General features: G+C 42.2%; 1 protein-coding gene across 1 annotated transcript; it reads right to left on the bottom strand.

The window, feature by feature from the left end:
- Positions 1-356: 356 nt before the first annotated feature.
- On the bottom strand, positions 357-1,301 carry LOC100772548 (olfactory receptor 2G3). Its single transcript, XM_027398973.1, has one exon. The coding sequence runs from the start codon at positions 1,299-1,301 to the stop codon at positions 357-359; it is 945 nt and encodes a 314-aa protein (XP_027254774.1).
- Between the last annotated feature and the right edge of the window lie 12,989 nt (positions 1,302-14,290).

The raw sequence follows: 14,290 nt of genomic DNA, 5'->3' as shown, positions 1-14,290 counted from the left end.
AGGGGTCAGCAAATGATGGTTTTTTTAATTTTTAATTTTCTATTAGGGAGAAGTTATAAGGGTAGAGGGGAGATGTGGAAATATGTGGGATTGGACTGTTTAAATGTCCAATTCTGAAAGAATGATTAAGAAATATTTTAAACTAATAAATCTCTACAGGTATTATCCATTAAGATTACTGAGGTGTATTGAATTATACCGTAGTGTAGACTGTCAATCAAAACAGCCACAATGGTAATTGGTAAATGTCCCAATTAGCACTTACTATGTCAGTTTAAACACACAGGTGAGTTACATACATAAAGACACTATTCATATCTACTATGATAACTCAGCTTATCCTGGGCCCTGGTTCACTAGTCCATACTACCATGCCCCATCACCTTGAGAAATGCCCTCTTGATGTCTTTGTTTCTCAGACTGTAGACGACAGGGTTTAGCAAGGCTGTGAATGCATTGTAAAAGAGTGAGATTTTCTTGTCTCTCTCAGGGGAGTAGCTGGAGTTGGGTTTCATGTAGATATAAGAGGCTGGACCATAGAAGAATGTGACCACAGTCAGGTGGGATGCACAAGTAGAGAAAGCCTTACAGCTGGCTTGGGTGGACTTGATCTTGAGAATTGCCTTGGCAATAAGAATGTAGGAGGTCACAATGAGGGAAACAGGTGTAACAACCAAAAAAACACTCAAGACCCGGTCCACCATCTCAATGACGTGGGTATCCATGCAAGCCAGGCTACGTACTGAAGGGCTGTCACAGAAGTAGTGACTAACCCTGTTAGACCCACAATATGGCAAACTCATGGTAAAGAATGTATGTAACAGAGAGAAGAAGAAACCACAGATCCAAGTCCCTGCTGCCAACCATATGCAAAGTCCCCAGTTAAGAATGACAGTATAATGCAATGGGTAGCAAATGGCCACATATCTGTCATAAGCCATGACAACAAAGAAGGTGCTCTCAGTAGTAGCCAGGGCACCGAACACATACATCTGCAGCCAGCAGCCTACAAAGGAGATGGTTTGAGATTTAGCAAGAAGATGCACCAACATCTGGGGCATGGTGGTGGTGACATAGCACACATCCAACAGAGAGAGGATGCAGAGGAAGAAGTACATGGGCGTGTGCAGCTGTGTGTCCATGCAGATCAGCATGATGATGAGACCATTGCCCATGACTGAGCTCAGGTAGATGAGAAGGAACACAGTGAAGAGGATGCTGTTGGTTGTGGGGTCACTGGAGAAGCCAAGCAGGATAAACTCAGAAACCCAGCTTTGGTTCTGTCCTGGAATCATCCACATGTTACAGGCTGTAAAAGAATCACATTCATCTATGTGTCCCCTGTCACATGCCAGCTGTAGAGGCAAAAAGGGAAGGTACAGGCTGGTGAGATGGCTCAAAGGTTAAGAGCACTCACTGATGTTCCAGGGAACCAGGCAAATCAGGGCTCTCAGTGACTTCAGTTCCAGGCAATTTCACTCCCTCTTCTTCACCAGAGGCCAGGCATACACATGATTCACAGACATACAGATAGGGAAAAAAACATATACATAAAATAATACTTTCAATTAAGAAAAGAAAGACTGCATGTGGTTCTGAGCACACTTTTCAATTTCTGTGAACTCTTCTCAAGTTACTGAACCTCAGTCTCTTAATCTATGCAATGAGGCTGATGACACACAAGTCTCAGGATTATGATAACTATCTAAAGCATCTCTCAGAACTCTTGGAAACACACATGGCATGTCATATGCAGTCTCACACTCCCATTCCAGCTATGGGAAGGTGGAGAAAGGGGATCCCAGAATAAGAGAGCTAATTACACTAGATGAAATGAGGAACACTGGGGTTGACCTGGAGACCTTGTGTCAATGAGTAAGGTAAGACACAGGCCTAGATACATAGAGTCCTATGAGTAATGACAGAAGGTTACATGACTGGTGTATTGGGGACACTATAGTCCTCCCAGGAAATGCTGATGGATCATGTGAAAATGGGAGCAGCAAAGTTTTTCTTCCTGGTTTACTAATACCTCCCTTTGCACCAAAACAATCAGTTCTAGGTGGACTATACCTTTAAGTGTTAAATCTAAAGGAACCAAATTTTTGGAATCAGACCTGATAGAATAAATACTTCTATCATTTTTAGAGGAAACAAAGATAAGATTTTTTTCAAAAAAAAAAAAAACATTTTATGTGGAAAGAAAAAAGAAAATGGTGAGCTACAATAAGCAAAAAAAAAAGAAGTACTGAAAATGTTATACAAAGAATTAGTAAAAATATGGCACAAAACAGGTGCTCCAATGGAATACTTAACAATTCTCACAGGGCATTTCACATGGAGCACTCTGGTGAGCATTGATGAGGTTAAGGTTCTTAGAAACATTGCTCATCTTAAAATAGCAGGAGAACCCCACAATGCTGATACCAACCCTCCTTTTCTCTCTAAACCATCACCACACACCTGCCAGCATGGCTACAATAACAGATATCTAGCATTGACAAGAGTGACTGCATCCAATGGGAGAGTAAATTAAAATGATCCTTTTAGTGAGTGCCTGGCTGTTGAATACATTTAATGCACTGCCCAGTAATACAAAATATCACATAAATTTCTAAAAGACGATGTAAACACAAAGGCACATACAAACATTTGTTCAAAGGAAATATATGTAAAAAAAAATTTCCAAAAACTACTCACAATAATCTGAACTTTAGTACCATCCACGCTAACCAGCAAGACAATGGTTAAGGTGGGAATTGCTTTTGGTAAGAGTAGAAATATGAAAAAGAATTCTAGACACCTTCAGTCCTCAGTTTCCCTGGCCCCATCCCCTTTCCTGACAGGTCTACTGCTCAGAACCCTCTAAGATGTCCTTCCTTCAACACAGGTCAGGAACTCATCTCTCCCAGCATTTCTGCATCAGCATCCCTATGGGCCCCTCTTAAATTTCCTCTTTTTTGTTTGTTTGTTTTTCAAGACAGGGTTTCTCTGCATAGCTTTCCAGCCTATCCTGACTCCCTCTGTAAACCAGGCTGGCCTCAAACTCACAGAGATTTGCCTGCATCTGCCTACCGATGCTAGGATTAAAAGCCTGTGCCACCAAGGTCCAACCCCCTATACTCTCTTGCAAGACAAAAATCAACATTTAAAAGAAAGGAAGATAGAAATAAAGAGAGAAAGAGAGAAAGAAAGAAAGAAAGGAAGGAAGGAAGGAAGGAAGGAAGGAAGGAAGGAAGGAAGAGAGGAAGGAAGGAAGGAAGGAAGGGAGGGAGGAAGGAAGGAAGGAAGGAAGGAAGAAAATCTAAACAAAAAATTACTAAAAACAAACCATGGAGTCAGTTTCCAATTGGTCAACTACCCCCAGACATGAGGCCTGCCCTGGAGTATAACTGATATGCACAGTGACGCTCTAACGGAAAATATAGATTCTACCTTTCCTAGCAGGTATCTACTACAAATACCTTCTTGTTTAGGGCCGGATTTGAGTCAACTTCCCCATCTCACGGCTGGCCATTTCTCTGCATCGAGAAGATCTGCATGTGGTTGCTGCAGCAGTTTTTCAAGAAATCACACTGCTCTTATGTGGCCCCTGTTAAAATCATTTTAATAGCTCCCAAGCCCGGTCATCTGAGACAGATGCACAGGTCATTCCTACCTTGCCTGCCTGTGAAGACCCAGACTCACTGCACACCTGTCTCCTCTGACTGCAATCTCTACATTCACAGATCTCCATGCATGCACTACTGGTATCCTGCATGCCTCTGCCCTTCTCACACTATACAACATGTGCCTAGATTCTGACCATGGAGGGGGGACCACCTCCTACATCCTGTTGCCCATAGTGTGGCCACAGCAGGACTCAGCTTTGCCAGGAAGCCTTCCCTGTTATGCTACTCCCTCCCACAACCCAACCCTGGTAGGTAGCATCCTGCTTTTCTTGTTCATTGACTAGTTGCAATCTCAAGAATTCTAGAGGTGTCTGATACTAATTTTGACATCAAACAACTTGGTCAATGCCATTGTAATTGTTTTGCTAACTTAAACCACACACAACTAAGAAAGAATTGTCTCCAATGGAGTGTGCTTGTATTGGTGATTCCCTAACCTTTGCAAAAATAAAACAGAATTAATGTTTATTGGGAAAATCATACATTCTCAGGCATTGTTCCATTGACTTTACCTAAGACCACAACAGGTCACTGAAATAATACGCTTACCTGTGTGTTATAGATGAAAACCTACAGCCTAGAGAGGGCATCTTATTCCAGATTACAGTCTCTGCATGAGAGAAGTGGGGGTTTATGTGAGTGACATCAAGGCCGGCTCTCGGTCACCTTCCCTGCTTCTGGCACACAGGCTCTGAAGTGGGGAGGTGAGGAAGGAAAAGTCCATGTAGTTGAGCTTATGGAGACTCAGCACATCCAGAGTCCTCCTAGGACAGAGCTGGATGGTTAGACACAGACCAGCTCTCCTCATGAGATTCCCTCCTGTCAGATGGGATGTATTCAAAGAAGAAGGATCCAAGGAAAGAATATTTGAGGTGTGATTCTATGTCATTGGGACACCATATAGTGATTTGAAGCCCAGTGGCCTCTGACTTGACTTACAGTGTCCCAGAAGCTTGGCTGGCCCAAGTCTGACATAGCATTCACAGATTTCTATACAGGTAAAGGCTACACATACTATTTCCAGCCTACAAATCTGCATCTGTAAGGTTTAGGATGAGGAGTCCAATGAAATACTTGACTATATAGTGAGTTTAAGGACAGGCTAGCCTACAACAAACTCAAAAGCCCCATGCCCAAAATATGCTCCAAAGAATCATGATAGCTCTGTCCATTAAATGTCAAGCTGTGTCTCTGTTGTGCGGTGCCTCCTGCAAAGACTTTGACCATCACTACTCTCTCATGGATATGGCTCTCTGCATCACTCACGACTCCACATTCATTGCTTCTCAACATGATTTGAAACAGACAAATACTCTGTAAATGTTTATTAAATTAATAATGGAAGGAAGGGAGGAAGAAGGAAGTAAAGATACAAGGTTGAGAAGAAGAGAAGGCAATGAGGGAGGAGGTCTGTGGAGTTTTAGATGTGTAGAGAGGAGACCTGAATATGGATGGCTTGACTAATTATTATCTCTATACCTACTTGCCTGGACCCCACCCACAAGCCAAGCACAATTGACTTTCTTACCACTTGTAAATCCAAGGACTGTGTCACTGACTAGTTGTTTCTTTCCCTGATGAGCCTCCTAAAGCAACTGGGTCCAGAGAGAAGGGATTCTATGCAGCTCAATTGCCAGAAACATTGCAAGGTGCTATAGAGTTGCAGGGACTGAACCTCTGCTTCCCCTGCAAATGGACCAGCCCCAGCTCCTAAAGATGGCCCCTATAAAATCCTGCTTAACAAAGGCAATTTCACACATCTTCATCTCTTCCCAGTGGGACCAGCTGCTGAGGTTTTATGACCCTGTCTCCTCTCTGACACTCCCCATAAGATCTTGAAAAGGGCCATTTCTGTTCCCAGTAGGGATGCTGAGATGATCCCTGGGTGCCGTCAACAAGAGCACTAAATTGAGACACTTGGGAGCAGAGCATGAGGAAAACCCCACAGGAGGACGAGTGGTGACCTGTTCCCTTTTCTATACTAATTGGGAGTAAAAGCAGCTCAGAGAAGAAGAGGTAGGACATGGTCACCTGATAGACAGGTCAAGGACTTAAGTTCTCATTCTGATTCCTCTTTTACTGCCCAAACCCTGAGCCCTGACACTTGATGAGACCATGTTTGAGTCAGATGCCTCTTCCTTCCTCAACTACCTTTGGGCAGTCTTAGTCCTCCCTTCTCTGCTGTGTAATATCTGAGGAAGTTACCCAGCTACTCTGGTGCTAACAAAGACTCATCAACAATGGGGACTGGAGGGTTAGCTCAGAGTAAAAGAATACTTACTGGGCTTGCAGAAGTCCCAGTTTGATTCTAAGCACTAACATGGCAGCTCACAACTATCTATATCTCCTGTTGCAGAGTATCCTCTACTAGTCTCTTCTTTTTTGTTTGTTTGATTTTTGAGACAGGGTTTCGCTGTATTTTTTGGAGCCTGTCCTGGAATTTGCTCTCTAGACCAGGCTGGCCTTGAACTCACAGAGGTCCCCCTTCTTCTGCCTCCTGAGTGTGGGGATTAAAGGCATGCTCCAACAAGGCCCAGCCCACTACTCTCTTCTGATCTCCACAAGATCCAGTCATGCATGTGGAATACACACATAGATGCAGGCAAAATGCTCATACACATAACCAAACAAACAAACCAACAAACAGTCAACTATGACATTGTAGACAGATTTTTCTTTGGGCCAAGAGCTCCCAAATCATGACATGGAGAATTATATTTAGCCTTAGCTTAGGTTTGTTCCACTACCTCTTATATATTAAATTAATCTCCTTATATTAATCTATGTTTCAGCATGTGACTTTTTACCTTTCTTTCATTCTGTATGTGTCTGACTCTCCATGTCTGTATAACAACCACTGTGTGCTTCAGTTATCCACTTCATCACTCTTTATAGAATATAGCTCCTGCCTAGCTATTGGTCATTCAAGTTTTTATCATAATGATCACAGCAATACTTCTTTATGGTGTACAAATATCCCACAACATGACATATCAACATGGAATCAGCAATGACATCTCAATGACAGTGGAATGAGAAAAGGCTCACTCATGTCTCTTAGATGGAAATGAGAATTTGCATCCAAATATATCAAGCTCTAGAGATGTTCTCTTGAACTTGGTCCACTCTGCCTTGGTTTCCTGTAGAATTACAATAGTAACCTCTTCCCTTCTAGGCTAGCTAAAGAAATAAAATGTGATGATGTCAACATCCTGCTCGGAGTACTGTCCCGTATTCCATGACCTCGTAGCTCCCTCCATCCCTGCCTTCTGTCTGTGTCTTGGTTTCCTAAGGATTCAAAAGGAGAAGACTGGACTACAAAGTCTTCCTGGTTAGAGTGATTGATTGATGAGGGGTTAGAATTCCTGTGAACTGCTCCTTAAACAGAGCCAATAGTAAAGGTTAATTATAAAATCACAATTAAATAAATTGCATTGAAAACAAAAACAGAGTACCTAAGAATGCAGCTCAGCTGTATAGCACCAGAGTAAATACAATGCTATAGGCTAGAGTTTGAATCATAGCATAAAAAGAGTTAAGGTAACAAAAGTTCTGAACTCTGAACATCCTGATGAGCAACTCCTTTTTCCTGTGCTCTGTGCTCTGTGTTTAGTGGTTTAGTGCAGTACATTTGCTGGTTGAAACACTATGTAATGACATGTAATTTCAATTTCTGTTCAGTGGTATGTGTTGCAACCATGACCTTGGGCATGATGAGTGTATTTGCACCTTAGTAATTCTCAATCAACACTATTCAGAAAAACCATGGCCCCTGCAGTACTGTTGCTAGCCATTGTTCCACAGCTCTGATCCCAACTCTTCTCACTGCTGTGGTTGATCTCCATCAGCTCTGAGAGGCATCTGAGTCCAGGCAGAGATTCTTTTCCACCAGGACTAATGAGAAAACAGGTTCAGAGAGAAGCAGACAGAGCATATTGAGTGGCACAGAGAGAATGACACAGCCACTCTAGCTCTGTTGTTTTTAGTCATGGAGATATTATGATACATTCATAGGGAGGGACTCAGGAGGGAGAGAAACAGGTACACACAACCTGTGTCACGGATGTCATCAACATGGCAGAAAAGCAACTACATGATGGAATCAGACTCAAAAAGGGAGGTAGATATAGCAGGCCCACATGGATGCTCCAAGGGACTGCATATGTTCAGTTTTTTAATAACTACAGCACTTAGAGATTCCTGGGAATAGTTCCACAAGCCCACTGCACAGATAAAGGAACAGTGACCTAGAAAATAGGCAATTTGCCAAAGGTCACCTAACTAGTGAACGGTAGAACCAACTCCAGGGCCTGGCCACTTGCTACTGGAGGTGAGATTGAACTTGCTGTCTCTATCATATGCTTAATTGTGTGAGTTCAAACTAATAGCTGTACCTGGGCTCTAATCAATAATGCTCTTGAATACTCAGAGCTGGACCTACTTCATAGAGGTCAAGGGACCACCCCAGAAGTCACCATGAAGAAAAGTCACATGGGAAATCAATCTACCACAAGACCCAACAATACCACACTTGGGCATATACCCAAAGGATTCACAATTATACCACAAGGACATTTGTCCAACTATGTTCATAGCAGCATTATTTATATTAGCCACAGCCTTGAATCAACTTTGATGTCCCTCAACTAAAAAATGAATAAAGAACATGTGATACATTTACACAATGGAGTACTACTCAGTGGTCAATAAGCAATGACATCTTGAAATTTGCTGGAAAATGAATTGAACTAGAAGAAACCATATTGAGTCAGGTAACCCTGACCCAGAAGTAACAGGGAAAGATTTGGAGTAGTGAGTTTTTGTTTTGTTTGGCACACCAGAAGAATGCTGTCTTTCAGAGATGCCAGCAGGGAGAAAGGGTTAGATAGGTTCTACTCAACCTCTCTGAGCTAACAGGTGTTCACCTCAGCCTAGGAGTCTCCAGTCTTATTTGTAAATAGAACCACAGAGATTTGTTAAAGCTAACTTTAGAGGCAGCAGCAGAGTCAGTGACCGTGGGAATAGAATTTCTACCAGGCTGTTGCCTGAGTGTTCAGGCTGCTGCCAGAGAAACGGGCCAGTAACTACAGTCATAATTGCTAGTTTAAGTACCAGGAGATTAAGGTACAGCTATAGTGTTGAAGATAAACCACTGTTTGGGGCAGCCAGTGTGGGTCACATCCATATAAACATAAAAGGTATACCAGCCAGCTCTGCCTCAGTTGCTGCCTGGGCCTCTCTGCATGAGTAGTAGCAGTAGTTGGCAGCTGCTTGCCAGTACTCCAGAAAGCAGGTTCCTGCTTGGAAATTGCCAGAGGGCCTTGAGTTCACAGCCAACAACATAGACAAACTGAGAAGTCAGCAGATTTATCAAGATACCTAGGAAGTCCTTTAGGAGAGGGAACATTACAATGCAGGATGCAAGTACCATGTATGTAACTACTATGAATGATTTGAAATGGAAATTTTAAATGAGGGGATAAATGACTTATCTGGGATTGACATAAAGTTGATTGCAGTTACTATCATTTTGGTAATTAATATTTTGTCCTTTCGAAAGTGGTTTGATAATTGTTTCAAACATGATAATTTGACTGATAAGATACAAGCCCTAGAAAGGCTTATTATTGATAAGATACAGGCTTTAGAAAGCCTTGCTCTTTATAAACCTAGAAGACTCACCATTGAAAATAAGAAAAATGTGACTGATAAAATACTAGAATTATAATGGCTTACTATTATTAAGATATATACTTTAGAAAGACCCACTAATGAAAATAAGAAAAATATTCACAGACAGAGGAATTTATGTCCAAAGTGTACAACTAGATCCATATCTATTGCCTTACACAAAACTCAAGTCCAAGTGGATCAAAGACCGCAACATAAAACCAGTAACACTGAAGCTAATAAAAGAGAAAATGGGAAGTAGCCTTGAACATATTGGCACAGGAGACTATGTCCTAAATACAACACCAGTAGAATAGACATTGAGATCAACAATTAATAAATCAGACCTCCTGAACTGAAAAGCTTCCATAAGGCAAAAGACACTGTCAATAAGATAGTGCAACCTACAGAATGAAAAAAATCTTCACCAACCCCACATCTGACAGAGGACTGATCTCCAAAATATATAAAGAATTCAGAAAAGCAGACATCAAAATACCAAATAACCCCATTAGAAATGGGGTACAGAGCTAAACAGAATTTTTTATGGAATCTGGTATATTAATGTTTGTAGACAGACAATAAGTATGACATTTAAATACACATTAAGTTAAATGTTGATAAGTACAGTTGGGGGAAAATAAAGTAAGGAAGGGGAGAAGGGAATTCCAGGGATGGTAAATGTGATGCAGTTTAAACTGGTGTGGTCAAAGAAAACTTCACAGAGAAATAGGCAATTAAAGAAGACGTTTTAGTGAGGGTTTCTATTCCTGTGATGAAACACCATGACCAAAGGCAACTCAGGGAAGAAAGGTTTTATTTCCCTTTGCAGCTTATAATCCATTATTCAGAGAAGGCAGGGCTAGAACCTGGAGGCAGGGACTGATGCAGAGACCATGGAGGGTGCTGTTTACTGGCTTGCTCTTCATGACTTGCTTAACCTGTTTTCCTTTAGTATCCAGGGCCATCATCCCAGGGTTGGCAGCACCCACAATGGACTGGGACCTACCTCAGATATGACTAACAAGGAAATGAAACACAGGTTTGTCCATAGGGTAATCTGATGAGGAGCATTTTTTCAACTGATGTTCTCTCTTCCAAATATTTCTAGATAATACGGAAGACTTAAAACTTCTTGCTGGTGTGAATGGGAGAAGATTCTTGGCATGTATTTAATGTGTTCTACAAAAACACAGAGATTGGTGTGGCAGGGGGTGAGTGAAATAAACAGAGGCAGGTGAGTTTGGAGAGCCCATGGTGGTAGTTATAGTCAAGGATGATGAGTTGCTTAGGGCTCTGTTGCATGTGAAAAAGCCAGCACTTTTATTTTGAGTGAGATGAATAGGTCTTAGATGGACTTGAGCAGATGGATGATGGGATTTGTAGATAGTTTTGTTCTGATCTAGGTTTCTTATCCTACTGTTCTTCCTGCTCTGACAGAGAAAGACATAGAGACAGCTCTGTATCAGGCTTTTTCTTGTGAGCCACCAACCAGCTTTCAAATCAAGACATGGAGACTTATTCTTAGTTATGGATGCTCACCTAGCTCAGGCTCATTTCTAGCTAACTCTTTTAACTTAATGTAGCTTGTTTCTCTTCATCTACATTTTGCCTCAGGGCTTTTTACCTTTCTTTCCTTCTATATGCCTTACTTTCCTGCTGTCTCTATGTCTGTCTGATGGCTGCCTGGTTTCTACCACCAGGTGTGTGACTGTTTCCCTCATTGTTTCCTCCTTCTTTAGTCTGAAGTCTAGATTCCCCCACTTTATTCTCTCTGCCTGCCAGCCCTGCCCATCCCTCTCCTACCTAGCTATTAGCCATTATATATATATATATATATATATATATATATATATAATTTAAATTAGAAACGATCTTATTTTCCATATCAATCCCAGTTCCCTCTCCCTTGCATCCTCCCCTGCCCCCCATGAACCCCTCATCTCATACCCATCCACTTCCCTGGGTGGGTGGGTGGGTGAAACCTTCCATGAGGGATCTTCAAAGTCTGTCAAGTCATTTGGGACAAGGCCTAGGCTATCCCGCATGTATTTTGGCTAAGAGAGTATCCCTCCATGGGGAATGGGCTCCCAAGGCCCATTAGTGCACTAGGGATAAATACTGGTTCCACTGCCAGAGGCCCTATAGACTGCTCAGGACCTCCTAGCCAACACCCATGTTCAGCGAGCCTGATTTGATTCTATATTGGTTCCCCAGCTGTCAGACCAGGGTCTGTGAGCTCCGACTTGCTCAGGTCAGCTGTTTCTGTGGGTTTCCCTAGCATGGTCTTGACCCCTTTGCTCATCACTCCTCCCGTTCTACAAATGGATTCCAGGAAATTGGCTTAGTGCTTAGCTGTGAATCTCTGCTTCTGCTTCCATCCTTCCCAGATGGCTAAGGATGTTGAGCAATTTCTTAAATGTCTTTTGACCATTTGAGATTCTTCTGTTAAGAATTTTCTGTTTACTGGAACTTAGTTGCAGAGAGGATGAAGAATGAAGAGCAAAGGGGTCGGTACCAGGCTGGTGAAACCCACAGAAACAGCTGGCCTGAAAAGGGGGAACACATCGACCCCAGATGCTGTCTGGGAGGCCAGTACAGGACTGATCCAGACCCCTGAACATGGATGTCAATGAGGAGGCCTCTGCACTCTAGGGGGCCTCTGGTGGTGGATTAGTGTTTTCCCCTGGTGTAAGAAGGGACCTTGATAGCCCATCCCACGTGAAGGGATGCGCTCTTAGCCTGGACACATGGGGGAGGGCCTAGGCCCAGCCCAGGATGATGTGGTGGACTTTTTGGAGCCCCTGTGGAGGGCGCTACCCTGCCTGGGGAGTGGAGGGTGGATGGGGTGGGAGTAGATCGGGGTGGGGGTAGGAGGGGTGTTGGTGAAGTGAGGGAGAGGGAGAGGGGATTGACATGTGAAACAAGCTTGTTCCTAATTTGAACTAATAAAAAACAGAATTTTCTGTTTACATTCAGAAATCCACAAGGATGACCCTAACTAAGAGTCCAAGCAATTATAAAGAGGCTACCTTAAATGCCTTTCCCCCATAATGAGATTGATGACTGCCTTAAATAGAGTCTTCATCCAGTAGCTGATGGAAGCAGAAGCAGACACTCACAGCTAAACACTGAGCTGAATTCCTAGAATCCAGTTGCAGAGAGGGAGGAGTGATGTACAAAGGGGTCAAGAACAGGCTGGGGAAACCCACAGAAACAGCTGACCTGAGCAAGTGGGAGCTCACAGACTCCAGACTGACAGCTGCATAAGACCAAACCAGGCCCCCTAAATGTGGGTGCCTGTTGGGAGGCCTAGGCTATCTATGGAGCCCCTGGCAGTATATCAGTATTAATCCCTACTGTATGAATGGGCTTTGTGAGCCCATTCCTTATCTCTTAGCTTAGACACATGGGAGAGGGCCTAGGTCCTGCCCCAAATAATGAGACAGACTTCGATCATTCCCCCATGGAGGCCTCACCCTCCCTGAGGAATGGATGGGAGGTGGGATGGGGGTTGTTGAGTAGAATGGGAGGGTGGGAGGAAGAAGGAACTGGGATTGGTATGTAAAATAAGATTGTTTTTAATTTAAATAAATATTAATCTAAAAAAATAAAAAGGGATTGTAGGCAAGGCTTTCTTAGAAACAGTGTTTTTTACTAGAGATAATGCAAACAGAAGGCTCCAGCCTTCTGGAATATGAAGAAGGCGTGGCAAAGGCTGGAATTGTACTATTGAATGCAGAACAACAGAGACAGGCAAAGCAATCCTTTGTTGTCAGGAAACACATTAGAGGGCCTCTTTCAGGGCCCAATGCCAAATTGGTTTCAATCATTCCCTGTCAGCACTGGGGAAACCCCTGCCACAGAGCAATTAAATACATAATTCCTGTTGTTAAAAACCATAATGCTCTGTATGACAGAATAGCTTCAGCAGTCAAAACAAAACTTTTTAAGAGAGACCATAAAACAAGTATTTTGGCAAAATTCTATAAATGACCAAAGACCAAAGCAAAAGATACAAATAAATGGCACTGGAATTGAGGGTTTGATAGAGAAAAGTGCAGATGCAATAGCAATTTCACTAAAATCTTGGCATCCAGATTAACCTCTGCAGGAGGTAAATGTCCAGCTTCTATGTAACTTTATCTCAGGTAAAACAAAATGCAAAATGGATTAAGCATTTACAGCCAGAAGGACAGATAGGAAAAGCAAAATAATATGTGGCTAATATAGCAATGATTTTATGGGAACGTGTTTTGTTGCAACAATGGGAAACACAGATTAACATTCCTCCCATCTCAGAAACAAGCTGTAAATTAATGTATGCTTCTGAGAAAATACTAAAAGGTATTATCAAGGAGAGTCAGAAATTGTTCAGGTTTTACAGATGCAAGGCATAACAGCTGCAGATCATTCAAAGATACCAACAGCCCTACTTTTAAAGTGGTTATTGAACAAACCTGTCTGGGGAGAACAATGGCCTTTGATATCATAAAATTACAGGCATTAGAACAGATGCAGCTAAATGCTCAACATATTGAAGAATCAACCAGTTCTTGGAATTCACCTATATTTATTATTAAAAAGAAACCTGGAAAATGGAGAATGGTAACAGATATAAGAGCCACAAATTAGGTGATTCAGCCAATGGGCTCTCTACAGCCTGAAATTCCCTTGCCTTTTTTATTACCTAAGGAATGGTCTATTACACTGACTGACTTAAAAGACTGCTTTTTCACTATACCTTTACAAGAACAGGATAGAGAAAAATTGCCTTCACAGTACCTATCTATAATAATTCCCAGCCTGTTAAAAGATATCAGTGGAAAATTCTTTCAAAAGAAATGCTAAAGAGCCCCACCTTATGTCAATATTTTATACAACATCCATTAGAATCAATTCATAAATAGTTTCCTCAATCTATAATTTACCATTATATTGATGAGATC

Source organism: Cricetulus griseus, chromosome 2 (genome assembly GCF_003668045.3).
Source record: "Cricetulus griseus strain 17A/GY chromosome 2, alternate assembly CriGri-PICRH-1.0, whole genome shotgun sequence".
Classification (NCBI taxonomy): Eukaryota; Metazoa; Chordata; class Mammalia; order Rodentia; family Cricetidae; genus Cricetulus; species Cricetulus griseus.
The sequence above is the reverse complement of the archived record's forward strand: the minus strand, read 5'-3'. Positions and strand labels throughout refer to the sequence as shown.